This window comes from Mustela nivalis (assembly GCF_964662115.1).
Source record: "Mustela nivalis genome assembly, chromosome: X".
NCBI classification, from domain to species: domain Eukaryota; kingdom Metazoa; phylum Chordata; class Mammalia; order Carnivora; family Mustelidae; genus Mustela; species Mustela nivalis.
Genome location: NC_139040.1, coordinates 56,292,409 through 56,316,204, shown reverse-complemented (window position 1 = coordinate 56,316,204; position 23,796 = coordinate 56,292,409). Strand labels below are relative to the sequence as shown.

The window sequence follows — 23,796 nt, the reverse complement described above, 5'->3', positions numbered from 1 at the left end:
ACATAGTGCCTCAATAACTCTATACATTATGCTATGCTCACGACATCTGTCACTATAAAACCCTATTACAATACCTCTGGCTGTATTTCCTGTGCTGTACCTTTTGTTATCCTGACTTATTTTATCATAACTGGAAGTCTGTATCTTCCACTCCCCTTCACTCATATTGCTCATCCCTACCCCCCCTCCTTTCTGGCAGCCATTAATTTGTCCTTTGTACTAATGTCTGTTTCTGCTTTTTGTTTGTTTATTCATTTGTTTTGTTATTTAGTTTCCGTATGTAAATGAAACCATGTGGTATTTGTCTTTCTGTGTCTGACATATTTTATTTAGCATAATATCCTCTAAATCCATCCATGTTGTTCCAGATGGCAATATCTCATCTTTTTTGATGGCTGAATAGCCACGATATGAAAGCATTCTAAGTGTCCAACAATAGATGAATAAATAAAGATGTGGTATATATTATACAATAGAATATTACTCAGTCATCATTCTTTATCAACATAATTTTGTTATATAGAGGAGGAAGCCGTTAAAAATGATTTTCTTAGGGTGTCAAATATGTTACATACGTTACTGATGCCTGGTATATAATTTGCACTTAAATATTTGCTGAATGAATAAATGAACTAATAATGGCTATGCCGATGATCAGATTATGAGCAATTTTTTCCCCTAGCATCATTTACTGGAGGACTAGGAAAGATCTTGCTCCTGTTGAGTATGTTGCTCCTCTTCACTGCATGGTCTGACACAGCACCAAGATGATCCTTTTAAAATCTAACTTAGGACATGCCACATCTTTGCTCAAACCCCTCCATTGCCCCCTCCTCCCCCCGCATTAAGAATCAAATCCAGGGGTGTCTGGGTGGCTCAGTGGGTTAAAGCCTCTGCCTTCAGCCCAGGTCAGGATTCCAGCTCTGCCTTCAGCCCAGGTCAGGATTCCAGCTCTCTGCTCAGCGGGGAGCTTGCTTCCTTCTTTCTCTCTGCCTGCCTCTCTGCCTGCTTGTGATCTCTGTCTGTCATATAAATAAATAAAATCTTAAAAAAATAATCAAATTCAAAGTCTTTATGGTGGTATGAATAACCTCTACATAGCCTGTTATTTCATTCCTTTTGAACTTACCACCCCAGCCACATCATTGTTGTTCTTTCCACATCAAATGCTTTTCCCTAAATTCCTTCAGCACTTTTCTCAAATGTCAGCTTATCAGAAAGCCTTTCCCTAACCTATTCAAACAAGAAAATTCTCAACTTATCCCCATACTGTTTCACTTTCCTTCATAGCATTTGGCACCTGTAACATTTATTTGTCTTTTTCTCTTGGAAACATCAGCTCCATGAGGGAAGGCATTGTATTGTTCTGTATGTTGAACAAGTGCCTGGCATATAGGAGGTTCAGAGTGACATAGTCTGACAATGTATGAACTTGACCTTTTGTCAAAAAGGTAAAATGAAGGAAATTTTCAACTTTTCATGTGTTTGTGGGCTCTGCTCCTGGGGTCCCAGAGAATGTATCTTTTAATATTTACCAACGTCAAAATGATTCTGCAAAACTTCCAAGCATGGACTCTATTTCTGCCTCAGGCATATATTGTACACATGCTTCATTAAAAAAATAACAAAAAAGGAGCATTCCAAACATAAAGATAAGAAAAAGGAAAAAAAAATCTCCCAGGTTTCCATAAGATTAAAATTGTACAGCCTTGCACATATTAAAAACCTAAGATAAAGTCTTTAACTTTCTGGAATGTCCTTCCTCAGAATGACTTGTAACTTTTTTAAATGAAAAACAAAACAGAAGAAAACAAAACAAAACATATATAACCCTGGACCAAATGTTCCTTCCCAAGAGCACTCCTTTCTTTGTGAAGATTGTGTTTCCAGGCAATTTTTAAACTTGAGCTTGAATAAAACTCTTTTCCTTTCTCTTTTAAATTTTAAGAAAGCTTTGTTGAATCTTCCTGGACCCGAACTATATATAGTTATGTAAAGCAGCTGGACTTGGATTTTAGATCCTTATCTAGACAAATCACATAATGTCTGAAACAGTGAAAATAGTGCAGACTTCTGCACTCAGAGTAGCTTTCAATTGGATTATGGAGAGTATTTTGAAAAACTTCACGGAGGATGGGAACCGTCAGTCGCGAGGACAAGCGGTTTGTAGCAGCTCTCCCAAGCCGCGCTGGGAGGGCGGAGAAAGGGCGGAGCCAGCAGCAGAGGGACGTAACCAGGCGGAGCTGCGGAGGTGAGCCGGATTGAACTGTTTTGTCCCTCTCTGCGCACCATATGAGAACTCTGGCGGAGAAGGTCACAGATATGGCGGCTGTTAGGGTAAGTTTCAGAAAAAAAACCCAAACCTTTCTTAGTTTCTGGGTGCAGATAGCATTCTAGTAACTATCGAAGGGATCCTCCTAACTTCAGAAGGGAGCCCCACAGCAAGAGGCAAGGTGGAGGTGGGGTTGTGAGAGAATTGACAAGGCCAGAGAGTCTTAAACGTTTGAACCTTCAAAACACCTACCTCTCCCCCTTGGATTTCCTCAGTTTGGGACGGTACTGTCTCCTCAGTCCCCTGCAGTTAACTGTTTATACAGCGGCATGGTGAAAACTGGGGAACGGCTGGGTGAAAAACGGCCGGCCTGGCGACATGCGGCAGCCAATGTGTGGGTCTCGAACTGAAACGAAGAGTAAAGAATCCTGGACATTGGACTGGGCGCACAGGGCGGAGTCTCAGGACCCTTTAAAGACTTTGTTCAAACGTTATTTGGAGGTGAAATAGACTGGGTTAGAGATGTCTCATAGCCTTTACGCAGTGTGCGGTGTTTGTATTCACTATTGTTCTTTCCCGGGTTTTATTAATAAACACAAGTTTCTTTTGAGTTCTGTAATGGGAAAAGATGCCTTTACTTAGGAATCTTTGTACCGGAAGTGACTCAGCTGCCTGCTAACTGCTGTTCCCTAAGTAGGTTTCAATAATAGTAATAGATATCTACAGGTGAGTATTGGTAGCGGGTTTTAAGGGTGCAGTGCACTGCTTGAGGAAGATACAAATATGAGTAGTTCAGTTCAGCTGAAATGTGAGGTGACTCAGTATCCATCTTGTTTGACCATTCTCCATTACAGCATTTCTGGTTCTCAGAATTTATCGCAGTAATCACAGCAGCCTTCTGACTGGACTCTCTGTCTCTAGCCTAGCTCTCAGCGAATCCATTTTCCCTGAACTGCCAGAGTACTCATAGTAAAATGCAGATCTGATTATACTCCTTTCCTGCTTAAAAACCTTTATTGGCACTCCGTCATCTTCCCACTGGGGTCAGGGCAGACTCCTATGTCTAAAACACCTAACCCTGGCTTGGCTTTTAAGCTTCATCTGTTCTCTCTTAGGAAATCTTTTAACATCTGTACTCCAAGCCTTTTCCCCTGCTGTTTCTTTGGACCTGATGGGAAATATCCTCATCTAGTTAGCGCCTGTTGAAGTCCATTCATTCGTTTAACAGCTCTTTGTGTACTGCCTCCTCATATACTAAGTACAAAATGCGTTTTCCAGGCAAGTGTTCCGGACTTCCCCAGTGTAATTTAACTCCTTTTTCGTGCTTCCAGAAGACTCTGGGCATACATTTACCTTAGGACTTTTCACACTTCAGCTAATAGACTATTTGCTTGCCTGTTCTACCATCCTATAAGCTGCTTTAGGACAGTAAGTAGGATATTAATTTTTCTATCCCTAGCACAGGTCTGACTTACATTAGGTACTCAGTAAAAGCTACAGGAAGAAATAAATGCCAGGCAGTGAAGTAGTAGTGTATTCTGATTCAGAGCAATAGAAGTGCCTTGCCTCGGGAGAAGTACAAAGTGATCTGAGGGTTCAAAAGAGAAAACCCAAACCTTGCTGAGGAGAATAAAGAAAGACTTTGTGGAGGAGGTACAGAGATAGCAGGAACAGTCAGTGGTAAAAAGCAAACCAGAATAGTGTGTTGTCACTGAAGCCTAGAGTAGTGAGTTGAACAGTCTTTGGATTTGGACATTAAAAAGTCACTGGAGGCTACCATTTATTAAGTGCTTACTACAAGATCAGGCACCATACAAAAATACTTTATATATGTCATTTCACTTAAATCTCCAGACAACTTTATGTTGTAGTTATTCTGATCACTGTTTTACAAACGAAATTCTAAGATTGGGAGAAGTCCAGTAAATTGCCCCAAATCATAATGCTAATAAGAGCTGAAGTGAGAAGAACCAGTATAAATAAAGTGGAGGAGGGAGAACCTGGATTGTAAGGGGTTAAGGAACGGGTAAGGGGTGGGAAACTGGCCTTAATTTAGCACTTATTTTGGGCAGCTGCTCTACAGATATCATTTCATTTTAATCCTATTGATGACCCTAAGAAATAGGGTAGTATCCTTATTTTATTTATGAAAAAAGGCTTAGAAAAATTGTGTGCTCCAGGTTATGCAGCTGCTAAGTGAAGAGTCAGGTTCAAATACAGGTCTGTTTGGCTCCAAAGCCCATGATCCTTCCATTACTCCTTGCTTCTGAAAGGAATGGTATATTACTCTTTGGAAATTGTTGTGGTGAAAGGAAGGAAATAAATCTTGGGATACAGGTAACAAATCCCAGAAAAGGTGTCTTTTCATTTAAAGTCAGGAGACTGTCAAATGTATCTTGATAAAACTGGAAAAACAAAGTCAGGAGGCCTGAGCTAGTTTGGTGATGAGGGGAAATGTGCCAAAAACTAGTACAGAGGTGGGATACCTGGGTGGCTCAGTTGTGAGGCCTCTGCCTTCGACTCAGGTTATGATCCCAGGACCCTGGGATCAAGTCCCACACCAGGCTCCTTGCTCAGGAGGGAGCCTGCTTCTCACTCTGCCTGCTGCTCTCCCTGCTTGTGCTCCCCACCCGATATATAAAATCTTAAATTGGTATAGAGGAAAGATAATAATAGTTATCACAGCTAGCTATTAACTTAGTAAACATTTACCATGCTTTACAGTGGCCCTATGAGTAAGTTCTGTTATCAGCATTTTACAGGTAAGGAAACTGAAGCTTAGAAAGGTTAAGTAACTTGCCCACAGTCACAGGATAGTAAGCAGTAGAGGTAGAACTGCAATTACATGATCTGAGTCCCAGTTACAAGGCTTAAGTTTGAGGAAGCATTTGTGAGGCCAAGGTACCAAGAGGGTGATCCATGTTCATTTTGAAGCCCTAGAGTTTAATAGAGTAAGAGAGAGAGGAACCCTGAAAGTTGGCAGAAAACTCTCAAAAAGATTATATGTATATCTTGGAGTAGAGCTTGTTGCACAGATATGACAGTGAAACACTGACATGAAGTTAGCCTCAAGGAATAAGGACTATGTTGATTTTTCCTCCCGACTTCTTGAATTAGAAATAATGATTTGAGGACTGGCCTTCATTTAAAAGGATTGGGAGGAGAGGCACCTGGGTCAGTTAACTTCTAACTCTTACTTAGTTTTTGCTCAGGCCCTCATCTCAGGGTCATGGGACAGAGCCTCATGTGGGGCTCTGTGCTGAGTGTAGAGTTGGCTAAAATTTCTCTCTCTCTCCCTCTGCCCCTCCCCACCTCTCTCACTCTCTCAAATGAATAAATAAATCTTCAAAAAAAAAAAAAAAGAATTGGGAAGACTGTAGTAGTGTTAGACAAAAGCCAAGTTTCTTTCATGCCAGAGGTTGAATGAATTTGAGGAAAACGTGAGTTTTGAAAGAAAATTTGTTTATAATAAAATACTTAATACCAAAATATGGGGGCACTTGGGTTGCTCACTTGGTTAAGCCTCTGCTTTTGGCTCAGATCATGATCTCAGCGTCCTAGGATCAAGCCCTGCATCAGAGTCCCTACTCAGTGGTTAGGGAGTAACCTAACTGCTCATTCCCTCTCCCTCTGAAATAAATAAAATCTTAAAAAAAGAAAAGAAAAGAAAAGAAAAGAAAACAAAATATGGCTACCATTTATTGAGCACTTCCTTTGTGTCTGACATTGTGCCAAGCTGTTGATGCACATCATTTCACTCTCATGAAAAGTTTTTGAATGTAGGTAAGCTCAGACAACAGGAGTAGAGCAGAAAACAAAACAAAACAAAACAAAAAAAACAAAGCAGCAATAGGAGGTTGTAGTTGGAGAAAAGCTTGTTGAGTGTATGATTTTAGCTATTAGCAAGTCTGGGTAGTGGTAAATTCAGGGTGTACTCATGGAGTGGATAGCCACAGTGGAATGAATATAAAGGTCTATGGAGGTAAAGTCAAGGAGTGAGGGGAGGCTTTTGGGTGGTTTGTCCACATGCATATTAAAGCCATTGTTAGTTAAAGCAGGATTTAGAGTATAGAAAACTGCTAACCAGAATTCTAACCTCTGATGTGATGCAATGACCAGGATGCAGGTAGATGATAGTACTAAGAATGAATAAATAGATGGTATCAACTTCAAAGTAGCAGCGTTAGTTTTATTTCTTTTATGTGAACTTTTTAAAATTGAAGTATAGCATATATACAGTAAAAGTACACGAGTCATAAGTAGCTTGGTAAATTTTCATAAGATGATTATTTTTTTTAATCAGAACCCAATTTAAAAAAAAAAAAAAGCATTACCAACCGCTCAGGAGCCTTTCCTTCTATTTCCTCTACATCGTTACCCTCCACTGTAGATTATTTTTGCTTATTTTTGAACTTCATATAAATGAAATGATGCCATATTTACTCTGCTGTGTCTGGCTTCTTTCATCCAAAGTTTTGTTTCTGTGATTCAACCATTATGCTTGTGACACTAATTCATTTTCATTACGATATGACATTTAAGAGGATGAATGTATCATAATTTATGTATCCATTCTACTCTTGAGGAACAATTTTTTTTTTATTTGAGAGAGAGAGCGAGCACATGAGAAAAGGGAGGGTCAGAGAGGGAAGCAGACTCTCTGCCAAGCAGGGAGCCCAATTCGGGACTCGATCCTGGGACTCCAGGATCATGACCTGAGCTGAAGGCAGTTGCTTAACCAACTGAGCCACCCAGCTCTTGAGGAACATTTGAATTATCTTCAGTTTTGAGCTATTACACAAATAATGACCCTGTGAATATTCTTCTGTATGTCTTTTTGGTGCACATAAGTGTGCATTTCTACTGAGTACATGCCTAGGAGTGGGATTGCCAGGTCTTAGAGCATGCAGCTTTCTTTGGTAGATACTGCCAAATAGTTTTTCAAAGTGGTTGTACCAATTTGCATTCCATTCATGAGAGTTCTAGTTGTTCTACTTCCTCACTAATAGGACCAGAGATTTCTACTTAAGGGCAAAGAAGTAACAGCTTAGAAGTAGCATTGGATATCAGGAAGAAGAAAACTACCTCCTTTCCCTGAGATGCTTTGATTAGCCTTCTCTTGAGGATTGTAAGGGAAGTAGAGACCTCAGAGGACAATCATGTTTCATTTCAGGCAAGGAGAGGGGAGGGTAGACACAATGCAAGGACTTTTGGAGTTTTGAGGAATAGCAGGAAGTTTGGTCAGTGGAGAGAAAATACAGAGCACTGTAGAAATTAGAATACAGGAGATAATACATCACTGGGATTATATTTTGGGGCTTTGGCCAAGGATGATTGGTATGGGGAGGAACATGGACCTCACAGGATTTACGGTTTCAAAATCCTTGATAATACCAGCTGTATATTCCTTTCTGTCAACTTTAGTCCTTGTCTTTCCTTTTCCTTGTTTCATGTAAGTTATACCAAAAAATAGTTGGAACCTAACAAAGTGAATTTTGTTAGGTTGGAAGACTGGTGGTTATGTCTAGCCAAATCAGTGTTCCTGTTTCCATTCAGCATTGTTGAACATGTTTATTTTCAGTACAGCTTTGAAAGTTACGCTTTGAAACCCTTAACCTATTTAACAATGTTTGGTATAGGTTCCAGGATATCACTTTATGCCGTAAAGTGAAAATGATGTGTGCGTTGCCTCCTCCCACACCCATATGACTGACTATTCCCTGTAACACCATCCTCACAGGTGGTGGTTAGGTATTCTGTGAACCTCATTGAATATGGAAATAAAATATTGCTTGCCATGTGTCCTAAGGTTATGGAGAACAGAGGCATGTTCAAGTTATCTTAAGTAGTGTTTTTTAAAAAATATTTTATTAACATAAAATGTATTATGTGCCCCAGGGGTACAGGTCTGCGAATCGTCAGGCTTACACCTTTCACAGGACTCACCATATCACATACCCTCCCCAATGTCCATAACCTAACCACTCTCTCCCTACCTCACCCCATCCCCCAGCAACCCTCAGTTTGTTTTGTGAGATTAAGAGTCTCTTGTGGTTCGTCTCCCTCCTGATCCCATCCTGTTTTGGATGCGTAGTTTAGCAACAAAGCTTGGGAAGGTGTTTCACGAGCTAAACAAACCTCAAGAAGAACCATTCAGAATATCATAGCAAGTCTGGTATTACCAGTCTCATGACTGGACTGTTCTGTTTCTGCTAACTCTACATGTTTTATATCCAGACTTTCCTAGGGAAAGGATTTGATTGGGTCGGCTAGACACTAACCACTACAAAGTACCCCTCTTGGGCAGAAATTGCACATCAGGCCCCTTTATAAGACAGCATCTAGTTGGCTGTCTTTGGCTCAGGTACCAATCCCTAGTCTAGTCAGTTTTGGCCAAGGCATTAGTCCTGTAGTTCAAAGCATAGCAACCGATGTTAGGAATCATAGGAGGGAACACTATAATTGTCAGATGCTCTGAAGCTTCTTAGAGGGGCCAAGGCAATGGATGGATGGATACACTTTGGGGGTTCATGGTCTTTCTGGTATAAATGTACTTTTGAATACCTTCCAGAAGTAAGTAGTAAAGTTGTTGAAATATGGTAGAATATATTTGGAATTACTGTTAAGAGCTAAGTTATTAACATCTTGTAATTTAAAGTGGGAAAGGGGCTCCTCAAGGATAAAAAGCAGCAAGATGGTGGAGTGTTTGAGTGCTAGGATATGTTGGAATTTTATTTTAAAGGTAGTAGAGAGCCATTGAGATAAATCCAAAATGATTTATGATTTTTTAAATTTAATGTAAAATATTACAGTTATCAGAAAGGCATTAATGAACACTGTAAATGTAGGTGGAACCTCCTGTGTATCCCTCCAACTCTGTGTACCCCTTGCTTCCTGAAACCCCCCATAGCTACTTCCCTGACTTATTTAATAATTGCTATGCATGTTTTTAGACTTTTACTGTATATGCATGTATTCCTAAACTTTATACACTGTCGTTTTGTGTGCTTTTTTCATATAAATTGTATTTATGTGGCATCTATTCTTCTGCAGTAGCACTGTTTGTGGTACATAATGTTTACATGTGTAGCTATAGTTCATTTATTTTCATTGTGCATAGTATTCTTTTACATGAATATAGTATATTTATCTCTCCATTCTCTTAATGGATACTGTGGTCACTTTTTTCTATTACAAATAATGCTGCTATGAACTATAATATGTAGATCTCCTTGGACCCATGTGAGTTTTGCTGCTAGACCGAAGACTAGCTGTATGACTTTGAGCAACTCACTTAACCTGTCGAAACCTCAGTTTTCTTATCTGAAATAAGGGTTTTTTTTTTCCTTTTCAGTGTTCCAGAATTCATTGTTTATGCACCACACCCAGGGCTCCATGCACTACGTGCCCTCCTTAGTACCCACCACCAGGCTCACCCAACCTCCTACCCCACGCCCCTCCAAAACCCTCAGTTTGTTTCTCAGAGTCCACAGACTCATGGTTCGTCTCCCCCTTCAATTTTCCCTTACTTCTATCCATCTCCCCATGTCCTCTGTGTTATTCCTTATGCTCCACAAGTAAGCGAAACCATGTGATAGTTGATCCTCTCTGCTTGACTTATTTCACTCAGCATAATCTCTTCCAGTCTTGTCCATGTTGATACAAAAGTTGGATATTATACTAGGAAATACTAATAAATAGTATATTATGTGCCCAGCGCTTTGCATGAGTTATTGCAAACACCCAGTAATTCCTAGCTCCTCTTATTCTTAGTGTTTAAAAGAATATATTCCCAGCACTTATTATAACGCCATTATTTTCTGACCTTTGGATTCCAATTTAAGTCACACCTTGTTCACGCTAGTGGATTGATAACCTGTTTCTTTTGAGTATCAGTAGTCTTAAGCAAGTACAATAGAAATTTGTTGTGTTAATGTGATCAGTTATTTATTGAAATGAACATTTATATATAGCCTTGTTTCTTCTTAGACTTATTTTGATTTCTTTCAGGCTCTTGCTGCATATTCATGATACTCTTAATGATAAATAATCTTTAAAAAAGTATAAAACATAACGTGTTTTTTTGGTCACCATATCCTTTATGTATAAAATGTTCTTGCTATCTTCATCATTCAAATCCTAAGGCAGTAAACAAAAAATTTGAATGGAGAGATTATTGCAGAGATTGTTTAGTCAAAAACTGTCATGTGAAACTTAGAACAGGTTTTATGACTTAAGAAAGATTTCTTTAAGAATCACCCTAATTACAGGGACCTGGGTGGGTCAGTTGATTAAGAATCGACTCTTGATTTCAGCTCAGGTCATAATCTCAGGGTTGTGGTATTGAGTCCCACGTCAGGCTCCATGCTCATCAGGGAGTCTATTGGAGATTCCCTCTCCATCTGCTCCTCCCCCACCACACTCACTTGCATGCTCTGTCTCTCAAATAAATAAATCTCAAAAAAAAGAGAATGACCCTGATTGAAGGTGGTAAAATTCTGGTACAGTAGGAATGAGAGTATCATTTTTCACTGATCTATGAACCCTACTGATAAAGAGTGTAATTAAGGTGTAATAGAGTCTTAAACCTTCAAGTATTGAGGCACTAAAGGCTTTGTAGTTTGTTGCTGTTTTAGGCCTATAGATTTTTTTCACAGGTATTTTATTTTTTTGTCTTTTCAAATTTTTATTTATATTACACTTAACATATAGTATAATATTAGTTTCAGGTATACAATATAGTGATTCATTACTTCCATACAAAACCTGGTGCTCATCAAAACATTTGCAATCCTTAATCACCATCATCTATTTAACCTATCCCTTTGCCCACATTCCCTCTGGTAACCATTTGTTTGTTCTCTATAGTTAAGAGTTTTTTGGTTTGCCTTTCTCTTTTTTTCCTTTATGCTCTTTGTTTTGTTTCTTAAAATCCACGTATGAGTGAAATTATAATGGTATTTGTCTTTCTCTGACTGACTTATTTCACTTAGCATAATACTCTCTAGCTCCACCCATGTCTTTTCAAAGGGCAAGATCTCATTCGTTTTTATGGCCGAGTAATATTCCAGTAATATTCTGTTGTGTGCGCGTGTGTGTATGTTTATGTATATACATACCACTTCTTTATCCATCCATTAGTTGATGGGCATTTGGGCTGTTTTCTTAATGGGCTGTTCTAGATAATGCTTCTGTTAACATTGGGGTGCATGTCTCCCTTTGAATTAGTATTTTTTTTTAATTATGTTCAGATAGTCAGCATGTAGTACATCATAAGTTTCTAAAGTAGGGTTCACGATTCATTAGTTGCATATAACACTCAAGTGCTCTTCACAACACGTATTTTTGGGTAAATCCCTGTTAGTATAAATTGCTAGATTATAGGATAATTTTATTTTTAATTTTTTGAGAAAGTGCCATGCTATTTTCCTGAGTGGCTTCACCAGTTTGGATTCCCAGCAGTGCTGCCAGAGGGTTCCTTTTTATGCCCTCTCCAGTACTTGTTTCTCGTGCTGTTGATTTTAGCCATTCTCAATGTTGAGAGGTGATATCTCATTGTAATTTCGATTTGTATTTCCCTAATGATGACTTATGTTGAGGATCTTTTCATGTATCTGTTGACCTTCTGTATATCTTTGGAAAAATGTCTATACATGCCCATTTCTAATTAGATTATTTGTTTTTTGGTGTTGAGTTTTATAAGTTCATTATATTTTTTGGATGCTAATCCTCTATCAGGTATGTTATTTGCAAGTATCTCCTATTCCATAAGTGGCCTTTTAGTTTGGTTCATTATTTCCCTTGCTGTGTAGAAACTTTTTGTCTTGATAAAATCTTAGTAGTTTGTTTTTGCTTTTGTTTCCCTTGCCTCAAGAGAATTATCTAGTAAGAAGTTGATGAGGCTGATGTCAAAGAGGTTACTATGTATGTTCTTCTCTAGGATTTTGATGGTTTTGTGTCTCACATTTAGGTCTTTTATCCATTTTGAATTTATTTTTGTGTATGGCAAAAAAGTGGTCCAACTTCATTCTTTTGCATGTTGCTGTCCAGTTTTCCCAACACCATTTATTGAAGAGATTCTCTTTTTCCCAGTAGATACTGCTTCCTCTTTTGACCAAGATTAATTGACCAGATGGTTGTGGGTTTATTTATGGGTTTTCTGTTACGTTCCATTGACCTATGTGTCTGTTTTTGTACCAGTATCATACTGTTCTGATCACTACAGCTTTGTAATGTAACGTGAAGTCTGGAATTTTGAGGTCTCCAGCTTTGCTTTTCCTTTTCAAGGTTGCTTTGGCTATTCAGGGTCTTTTCTGGTTCCACACAAATCTTAGAATTGTTTGTTCTAGCTCTGTGAAAAATACTGATGATATTTTGATGAGGGATTTCATTAAATATGTAGATTCCTTTGGGTAATATAGACATTTTAACAATATTTGTTCTTCCAATCCATGAGCATGGCATGTCTTTCCATTACTTCGTTTCCTCTTCAATTTCTTTCATGAATATGGTATAGTTTTGAGAATACAGGTCTTTCACCTCTTTGTTTAAATGTATTCTTAGGTATCTTACTTTTTTTGCAATTGTAAATGGGATTGATTCCTTGATTTCTGTTTCTGCTGCTTCATTATTGGTGTATAGAAATGCAACAGTTTTCTGTGCATTGATTTTGTATCCTGTGACTTTACTGAATTAATGTATCAGTTCTAGTAATTTTTTGGTGGAATCTTTAAGGTTTTCTGTATAGAGTATCATGTCATGTGCAAATACTGGAAGTTTGACTTCTTCCTTGCTGATTTGGATGCTTTTATTTCTTTTTGTTGTCTGATTGCTGTGGCTGGTACTATGTTTAAAAAATAGTAATGACGGGCACCTGGGTGGCTCAGTGGGTTAAGTCTCTGCCTTTGGCTCAGGTCATGATCTTAGGGTCCTTGGATCGAGCCCCGCATTGGGAGTCTCTGCTCATCAGGGAGCCTGCTTCCTCCACTCCGCTGCCTGCCTCTCTGCCCACTTGTGATCTCTCAAATAAATAAATAAAATCTTTAAAAAAAATAGTGATGAGAGTGGACATCCCTGTCTTGTTCCTGACCTTGAAGGAAAAGCTCTCAGTTTTTCCCTATTGTGGGTATCAGCTGTGGGTTTTTGTTTAATATATGGCCTTTATTATGTTGATGTACGTTCTTTCTAACCCTACTTTGTTGAGAGTTTCTATTATGAATGGATGTTGTACTTTGCCAAATGCTTTTTCTGCATTTCTTGAACAGATTGTATGGTTCTTATCCTTTCTTATCCCTTATTGTATGTCTTTATCTGGTTTTGGTATCAGAGTAATGCTAGTATCGTAGAAGGAATTTGGAAGTTTTCCTGCTTTTTCTGTCTTTTGGAATATTTTGAGAAGAATGGGTATTAACTCTTCTTTACATGTTTGGTAGAATTTGCCTTTAAAGCCATGTGACCCTGAATTTTTTATTTGGTGGGAGATTTTTGATTACTGTTTCTATTTCTTTGCTGATTATCAGCCTTTTCAAGTTTTCTGTTTCTTCCTTTTTCAGTTTTGGTAATTTAAATCTTTCTAGGAATATATTCATTTCTTCCAGATTATTCAATTTGTTGGTGTATAATTTTTCATAATATTCTATTATAATTTTTTATATTTCTGTGGTGTTGGTTGTTATTTTTCCTCTCTTGATTGTGGTTTTATTTAAATGGGTCCATGTTCTTTTGTTTTTGTTCAGTCTGGCTAAGGGTTTATTAATTTTACTGATTTTTTTTTTCAAAAGCCCAGCTCCTGGTTTCACTGATCTATTCTTCTTTTTATTTTTTAAGTTTCTGTATTATTTTTTTCTGCTCTGATTTTCATTATTTTTTTTCATTTTGCTGGCTTTAGGCTTTGTTCCTTTTCTAGCTCCTTTAGGTGTAAGGTTATGTTGTGTATTTGAGATTTTTCTTGCTTCTTAACATAGGCATGAATTGCTATATACTTCCCTGTTAGGACTGCTTTTGCTGCATCCCAAAGGCTTTTGGACTGTTGAGTTTTTCTTTTCATTTATTTTCATGATTTTTAAAAAATTTCCTTCATTTGCTGGTTGACCCATTCATTGTTTAGTAGGATGTTCTTTAAGCTCCATGTATTTATGGTCTTTCCGAATATTTTCTTGTGGTTGACTTCAAGTTCCATAGCATTGTTGTCACAAAAGATGCTTGGTCTGATCTCAATCTTTTTGTATTTGTTAAGGAATGATTTGTGACTTAGTATGTGCTCTCTTGTGGAGAGTGTGCCATGTGAACTTGAAAAGAATGTGTATTCTGCTGTTTTAGAATGGAATGTTCTGAATAGTCTGTTAAGTCCATGTGGTCCTGTGTGTCATTCAGAGCAGCTGTTTCCTTGTTGACTTTATACCTAGATGATCTGTCCATTGGTGTAAGTGGAGTTTAAAATCCCCTGCCATTACTGTATTATCAATGAGTTCCTTTAAATTTGTTATTAATTGTTTTATATATTTGACTGCTCCCTTATTGGGTGCATAAATAATTACAGTTGTTAGATATTCTTGTTGGATTGTCCCCTTATTATGGTATAGTGCTCTTCTTCATCTCCTGTTACAGTCTTTTGTTTAAAGTATAGTTTTCCAATATAAGTATTGGTACTCTGGCTTTCTTGTGACTTCCATTTGTATGATAAATGTTTCTCCCTCCCCTCACTTTCAATGTGCATGTGTCTTTCAGTTTATAATAAATCTCTTGTAGGCAGTATATACTTGGGTCTTGTTTTGTTTAGGATTTTTTTTTTTTTTTGACAGAGAGAGAATGAATGCTTGTGTGTGTCTGTTGAGGGAGGGACAGAAGGAAGGAGAGAAAAATCTCAGACTCTGTGCTGAGTGCAGAGCCTGAGCTGGGGCTTGATCTCACCACACTGAGATCACAACCTAAGTTGAAATCAAGAGTCAGTCACTTAAGTGACTGAGCCACCCAGCACCTGGGACTCGTTTTTTTTTTTTTTTTTAATACATTCTTACACCCCATGTCTTTTGCTTGGAGCATTTAGTCCATTTACATTCAGAAGAATTATTGATAGATATGTATATAGTACCATTTTATTACTTATTTTGTCATTGTTTCTGGAGATTTTTCTACTCAGAGTCTCCGTTACTATTTCTTGCAGGGATGGTTTAGTGGTAAGGAACTTCTTTAGTTTTTGTTTTTTTGGAAAACTCTTTATTTGCCTTTCTGTTCTGAATAATAGCCTTGCCTGGTAGAGTATTCTTGGGTGAAGATTTTTTTCCATTCAGCACCTTGAATGCCATGCTACTCCCTTCTGAGTTGCAACATTGTGTTGAGAAATCTCCAGCTAGCTTAATGAGTCTTCTCTTGTGTTTGTCTTGCTGATTTTATGATTTTTTTTCATCACTATATTTTACAAATTTAATTACAATATGCCTTGATTTGGGCCTGCTTTTGTTGATTGTGATGGGAGTTCTCAGTGCCTCCTAGGTCTGGATGTCTGTTTCCTTCCCATGATTAGGGAAGTTTTCAGCTGTTATCCCTTCAAAAAAATTTTCTGCCCCTTTTCCCACTCTCTTCTTCAGGGATTCTTACAATATGAATGCTATTAAGTTCAGTGGAGTTATTTTGTCTTCTAGGTTACTTATTCAGTCCTCTCTTTTTTTCCAGCCTGCTGTTCATTGCATCAAGCCTGTGTCCAATCTCAGTTATTGTATTTTTCATTTCTTTTTTTAATGTTTCCTTTTATGCTGGGTGTGGAGCCCAATGTGGGGCTTGAAATCTTGATCCTGAAATCAAGATCTGAGCTGAAATCAAGACTGGATGCTTAACCAACTGTGCCATTCAGGCATCTACCATTTTCCATTTCTTACTTTTTAAATTCTTTTATGTCTGTGGTAAGGGCCTCCCTAATGTCTTCCATTCTCATCTCAGCCTCAGCAAGTATCCTTATGATTGTTAGTTTAAATTTCCATCAGGCATGCTACTTATATTGTTTTGGTTAGATCTCTGGTGGTGACTTTAGCTTGTTCTTTCATTTGGGATGAATTCTTCCATCTTGACATTTTTTCTAAGTCTTTGCCACCTTCTGTGTTTTAGAAAAGCCCATTTTGTTTCCTGCTCCTGGAAGTAATGGCTTCATGAAGATGTTATATAGTGTTCAGGGCTTTCTGCTTCAGGGAGTGTCTTTAGTCTGTGCTATGTGTGCTCTGCTGTTGTCCTTTGCCTGTTCTGTTCTTCAGGCCATCAACTGCAGAGGCTTTCCTAGCTTCCAGTGGACAGTGTTTAGTCCTTAGCCAGAATGTGGCAAGTTTTAACTAGGTGTGCTCCAGTTTGCTCTTTAAATGAGACCTAGAACTGAAGCCCTGCAGAGCTGTCTGGGCTGGACACTTGTTTTGGGCAGGGGTTTCTTCTGGTCTTCTGGCAAAGGGGCCCGCCGTGTTGGTACTGAGGCAGACTCGGCTGAGAAGGGCAGTACTGCCAGAGTGTAGGGGTATGGGACTTGTAACCATGTTAAGCAGCCAGTGGAGGTGCTGTGGTGTTTGCTACAGGTGGCTCTGTGTTTATGCTGAGGGGCAGATCAGGGAAATGAAGCCAGCCAGCTTCTGTTTCTCTGCAGAGGGCTCTGGGTGCTTGCTGTTCTCCATGAAGCACTCTGAGAAGAGCATATAATCTCTGCACTGTGTGTTCTAGGCTTTTTTTCAGATTGGTTTCTACACTGTTTGCCTTTGGGTTGTTTACCTGCCTTACTTTCAGGAGCAGGGCATTGCCCCTTGGGCTGTGTTCCAGCCAAATCTGCTGCCTTTTAAACTCTAGGCCTTAGGGTCCGAATGGTCTTCTGGGGAGGCGCTTGCCATGCTGGGACTGAAGAAGGCTAACCCAGAAGGGTTCCCACACCAGAACACAGAGGTGTGGGACTTGGTGTAAGCAGGTTAGGCTGCCAGTATTGGGACTCATCTGCTTTCTGCAAGTGGCTTTTTAGTTATGCTTAGGGGCAGGGAAGGGAAATGACTCCATGCAGCTTCTTTATCCTGGAAGAGGCATCTCTGCGAATGCTGCCTCTCAGGGATGTGCTCCAAGAAGAGTGAATAATCTCCCAGTGTGTGTCCCAGGTGTCCTCCCTCTCCTCTGCAGGACTCACAGCTTGTTTCTCCCCTTAACCATGTGTCCATACTTCCTACCTTCTTCAGTGTGATTTCTTCTCTCCCTTTAGTGGTAGAATTCATTCTGCCAGTCTCCTGATAGGTTTCTGGGGCATTTAGAATGATTTGATAGTTGTCTAGCTGTGTTTGTGGGACAGGATGAGCCTAGGGTTCTCCTATTCCACCATCATCTTCTCTCTCAACTAGCATTTCATTCGTTTGAAGTACACTGTTTGATATGCAATTGTGGAAGGACCAAATTGTATAGGTACATTTTTGTAGTTTATTTGTTCTTTAGTACCACTATATTTTTCAAGAATTTCATGAGAAAATATAGGCAGCGTTTTAAAATTTTCTATTTCAGTGAATTATCTGCTTTTCATGTAGCAGAATAATGAAAAATGGCATAACTGGGAGACTGCTATTCTCTGTAGATTTAATGATAGCTTATTCTCTTAGAAGTGATTCACCCACTCATTATTTTTTGAAGAAAATAAGCACCATGATACATACAAATTTTTGTTAGTGACTCAACTGGTTCAAACTGTACCTTCATGTAAGACTTTTACATTGCTGTCAAGAAATAGCTCTTGGGCTATGGCTACACAATGCGACATTAGCACCTTTTCTTGTTTTACTTTTAGTCAGAAATAATATTTCTGTTAGAGCAGAAGATGAGTTCAGTAGCATTTGCCATTATCAGAAATGTTATTACTCCTAGAAAGTAGTACAGGAGACACAAGGGTACATTCCAGAAGTCACTTAAAAGGGAATCAAAATATGCTTTCATGGGCAAGTATAGCTGGGTGAGTCCTGTATGACCCAAAGGAGTGGAGCCAGGACCAGTGAAAATATATGGGCATGTATTTCAGTTTTGTCTGTGGATGAAATTTTTCATAGAGCTGTATGAAGATGAAATGATCTGTCAGCGGAGTTTCCCATTACTGAAGGGGTTCATATGTAAATTGGAGGAATTCATAATGAGAGAAATGGTTGGACCAGAAGACCTTTAAGGTCACTTTGCATTGTGATATCAAAATTCTAGTACAAAGATGGTAATATGCCTGAGACAATGCCTTGTATTTTGAAACCAGTCTTTCTTTTGCAATTTTATCCAATATCCATTTTATCCATAATGATCCAATAATCATTAGTTTATTCAGGAGCAGTGCTTGATTTTTCAAGCCAGTTTGCCTTCCATCTCCTATCTGATACGTCAGAAGAGGCTAAACTTCATCAATTACATAGTTATGCCCCCATGTTTGTTTACCTCAGGAGTATTTGTACATTAGGTTCATAGATAAGAAAAATCACCCAGAAAAAGTAGTACTGATAGAGTCATCCACAGTTCTCCCTTCCCTGCTGATGATGTAAGCTATTAGCAGTTGAGGTCTACAAAGAAAGGAAAGGGAAAAAGAAGAAAAAGAAATAGGAAGGTAAAATAAAACTTTAAGATCAGTTGGAACATATAATTGCTGGAAAAGCAAAGGTTAGAAGAAAGAGATGAAGAGAAGAGCAAAAAATGGGAGAAATTGGAGATGGGTAGTCTACTTTCTCCTTTACAGAAGATGGAAGACTATAACTTCCTTCTCTTCCCCACCCAGGTCTTGTGATCTAGAGTCATAAATAGCCACATGGTGTTGAGTTTTTTCTTGTGAACAGCTCCTAAAAGATAACAGCCCCACACACTGAAAGAGAAACTCCTTTCATACATTTCCCACTCCTTCCATTTCTCAAACTTTTGACCTCCACAAAAGGAGGCTTTTTAAGAGTATATATTTAAGCAGTGTAGTATACAGGAGTGTTTTTCTGTAAGGGATTCCTTAATCAAGGTATCCTTGATAATTCTAGCTAAAAATGTATCAGTTTAGAAATAAAGTGTATTTTAAAACATTTATTTGATATGGTAATCACCACATTAATTTGACCGAGAAATTTTGTCATGGCATGTGCAAAGTAGAGTGCTGTTTCCAGTAAGAAAGAATCATGTTGGGACAAGATGTCAGGGAAGTAGGAGGAGGCACCATTTCAACCTGTACCCTAAAGTGAGCTAATTACCTACCAAAGAACTCCGATCACCCATGAAATCAGCCTGAGATCAGAATTATACACGTCTGGATCGCTACAGGGCAGAAGACGCCAGTGGGCAGGTAAAGTGAAGTGGGAACGGCGGACTGATACCAGAAGATAAACAAAAGGAGGAGGGAGCCACCAGAGGCGACCAGTTGGAAAGTAATACCCCCAATACGAGCGAAAGTGCCCTGCATCTGGGGACCAGCATTAACTTGGAGACTGGTTGAAAGCACTCCAAAAGAGCAAAGGATCGCGGGGGTAAATTGTGGGAATCGGGGTGGCTAGGGCCAGGAGCTTAAGTCCCTGGTCCCAGGACAGCCTCCACTGGCACTGAGCCAGGGAGAGTGCAGCGGAGAAACCAGGTCTTGGTCCCTAAGACGCTGGTGCGCCCGAGAATGCGTGGGGTCCGGCTCCTGTGAGGGGATGGGAGCCATGCTGGACGACAGAATGCGCAAGCCATGCTATAGAGCCTGAGATGCGCGTGCCCCTCATCCTCCCCTGAGAGAGGTACAAAGGCCCAGCCGGCGCCCTTTGATACACGCCATTGTTTCAGAGCCTAAGATGCGTGCACCAAACTCTCCCCCCAGAGAGGTGCGCGAAGGCCCAGCCTGGTGCTTTTGGACCTGCGCCCCATTCTCAGAGCCTGAGACCCGCGTGCGACCCACAGCCTACCCTAAAAGAGGAGCACACAAGCCGGGTGCTCTTAGACCCAGAAAGATCTGGCACTCCCAGCCCGGGCCAGCGGGAAAATCTCAGTGTGCGATTGCTCCTTGGAACCTCTCTGGTGATCTGGAGCTGCCCAGACAGTCGCCACTGCCTTGGCTTTGGGTACCAGCAAAAGATCCTGCATCCCCAGGGACCGCGACTCAGAACCTGCTCTGCCAGCGGCCAAGGGGGAACTTATTTGGGCTCTGCAGCCAGACTGAGCCTTCTCTCTGAGAGGGAGGTCAGGGTGCAGTTTGTTTTTCTCTAAAAGTATAAAACCATCAAAAGTGGTCAAGGTGAGAGAAATAAAAAGTGAACAAACATAAAAACCGCCAGAGAACAAAAGCCTGAAAAAAACCAGTTTCGTAATAGAGCTTGAAGTCCGGAATTGTGATGCCACCAACGTTGGCTTTCTCTTTCAATATCCCTTTGGCTATTCGAGGTCTTTTCTGCTTCCATATAAATTTTAGAATTATTTGTTCCATTTCTTTGAAAAAGATGGATGGTACTTTGATAGGAATTGCATTAAATGTGTAGATTGCTTTAGGTAGCATAGACATTTTAACAATATTTATTCTTCCAATCCAGGAGCATGGAACATTTTTCCATTTTTTTGTGTCTTCCTCAATTTCTTTTATGAGTACTTTATAGTTTTCTGAGTATAGACTTCAAGCTCTATTACAAAGCTGTCATCATAAATACAGCATGGTACTGGCACAAAAACAGACACATAGATCAATGGAACAGAATAGAGAGCCCAGAAATAGACCCTCAACTCTACAGTCAACTAATCTTCGACAAAGCAGGAAAGAATGTCCAATGGAAAGATGACAACCTCTTCAATAAATGGTGCTGGGAAAATTGGACAGCCACATGCAGAAAAATGAAATTGGACCATTTCCTTACACCACACACAAAAATAGACTCAAAATTGATCAAGGACCTCAATGTGCGAAAGGAATCCATCCAAATCCTTGAGGAGAACACAGGCAGCAACCTCTTCGACCTCAGCCGCAGCAACATCTTCCTAGGAACATCGCCAAAGGCAAGGAAAGCAAGGGCAAAAATGAACTATTGGGATTTCATCAAGATCAAAAGCTTTTGCACAGCAAAGGAAACAGTTAACAAAATCAAAAGACAACTGACAGAATGGGAGAAGATATTTGCAAATGACATATCAGATAAAGGACTAGTGTCCAGAATCTATAAAGAACTCAGCAAACTCAACACCCAAAGAACAAATAATCCAATCAAGAAGTGGGCAGAGGACATGAACAGACATTTCTGCAAAGAAGACATCCAGATGGCCAACAGACACATGAAAAAGTGCTCCATATCACTCGGCATCAGGGAAGTACAAATCAAAACCACAATGAGATATCACCTCACACCAGTCAGAATGGCTAAAATCAACAAGTCAGGAAATGACAGATGCTGGCGAGGATGCGGAGAAAGGGGAACCCTCCTACACTGTTGGTGGGAATGCAAGCTGGTGCAGCCACTCTGGAAAACAGCATGGAGGTTCCTCAAAATGTTGAAAATAGAACTGCCCTATGACCCAGCAACTGCCCTACTGGGTATTTACCCTAAAGATACAAACGTAGTGATCCAAAGGGGCACATGCACCCGAATGTTTATAGCAGCAATGTCCACAATAGCAAACTATGGAAAGAACCTAGATGTCCATCAACAGATGAATGGATCAAGAAGATGTGTTATATATACACAATGGAATAATATGCAGCCATCAAAAGAAATGAAATCTTGCCATTTGCGACAACATGGATGGAACTAGAGTGTATCATGCTTAGCGAAATAAGTCAAGCAGAGAAAGACAACTATCATATGATCTCCCTGATATGAGGAAGTGGTGATGCAACATGGGGGCTTAAGTGGGTAGGAGAAGAATAAATGAACCAAGATGGGATTGGGAGGGAGACAAACCATAAGTGACTCTTAATCTCACAAAACAAACTGAGGGTTGCTGGAGGAGGGGGTTTGGGAGAAGGGGGTGGGATTACGGACATTGGGGAGGGTATGTGCTTTGGTGAGTGCTGTGAAGTGTGTAAACCTGGTGATTCACAGACCTGTACCCCTGGGGATAAAAATATATGTTTATAAAAAATAAGAAATTTAAAAAAAAAAAAAACAGTTTCCTCAGAGCCCACCCCCTTGAGGGAGGGCGGGAGGACTTAACTCAGGGAACATCATTGACTGAAAACCCACGTGGCAGGCCCCTCCCCCAGAAAAGAAAACAAGAAAGAAAAAAAAAAGATGACAAGAGAACAACCACGATTACTTCATAGGAAAACTTTTATTTTTTACTTGTTCCCACTATTCTGGTTTATTTTTTTTTTTAAATTTTATTTATTTATTTGACAGAGAGAGATCACAAGTAGGCAGAGAGGCAGGCAGAGAGAGAGAGAGAGAGAGAGAGAGAGAGAGGAGGAAGCAGGCTCCCTGCCGAGCAGAGAGCCCGATGCGGGACTCGATCCCAGGACCCTGAGATCATGACCTGAGCGGAAGGCAGCGACTTAACCCACTGAGCCACCCAGGTGCCCTCATTTTTTTTTATATAGATAATTTCTTTAACCTTTTTACCATCACAGTGAGCTGTCCAGAACATCAAATTCCACAATAATCTTCTAACCTGAACTTTTTGATACATACACCTATGTTTTTCTTTTGCATTTCTATTTTTGAATTTCTTTTTTTTTATTTTAGTTTATCTAGGTTATTCCTTTTTATTTTTATTTTCTAATATTCATATAGAGTTAAACTTCAAAGTAATCCCCTTTCCCCAGTCAATACTACCCCTATAGGTAAACCAATTCTTAATCCCCCTTTATCTTAGGGAAGTTGAATCCTTTAACAAAGATATTAAGATACATCCAGGAAGAATAAAAACAAACTTCCTCACCCACACTGATAATTTATAACCACTCTCCCATCCTTTTCTTACATCACTGTTTCTGAGTTTGTCCTGATAGTATATAAATCTTACATGTCGGGTTCTTTTTGACGAGGTTCTTCCTTTATTTTATATAAATATATATATATATATATTATATAATTTATCTCTTGTCATATACTTTTATCAGTCTTTTTGTTAGTCTGTTTTTGTTAGTCTACTTCATAAATCCTACCTTGGGGCCCATGTAGGCTGAATCTTCTCTTTCAGATTCCCTTTCTTTCCTCTCTCTCTCTCTCTCTCTCTCTCTCTCTTTTTCTTTTTCTTTTCTTTTGTCTCTCCTTTGGGTGGAGAATCCTGATTGCTCAGAAGTGTTCCAGGGTGCACCTTGACCGCACAGCTACATCTGTTCAGTCGTCTCTCACCAAAATGACTAGGGGGAGGAATGCCCAACAGAAGAAAAATACAGAGGATAGTCCTTCTGCAACAGAGCTAACGGCTATCAATGTAGACAATATGTTGGAAAGAGAATTCAGGCTAACAATTATCCAGGCAATAGCTAGGTTGGAGAAAGCCATGGATGACCAAATGGAAGTGATTAGGGCTGAACTGAAAACGACCCGAGGTCATGTTTTCAATGTTAGGGAAGAGCTGAAAGCTACCAGGGATGAGCTTCACAGTGCTCTCAATGA

General features: G+C 39.5%; 1 protein-coding gene across 5 annotated transcripts in view; it reads left to right on the top strand.

Moving 5' to 3' along the window:
• The first annotated feature begins 2,218 nt into the window (after positions 1-2,218).
• APOOL (apolipoprotein O like) overlaps positions 2,219-23,796 on the top strand; it is a 144,262-nt gene continuing 122,684 nt past the window's right edge. The window contains exon 1 of one of the 5 annotated variants that reach the window (XM_082715990.1): positions 2,219-2,337. In XM_082715990.1, coding sequence (XP_082572116.1) covers positions 2,293-2,337 — 45 coding nt within the window. In that variant the 5' untranslated portion in view covers positions 2,219-2,292. The remainder of the gene's footprint in view (positions 2,338-23,796) is intronic. The other 4 variants (XM_082715991.1, XM_082715988.1, XM_082715989.1 and 1 more) reach the window with 4 other exon arrangements.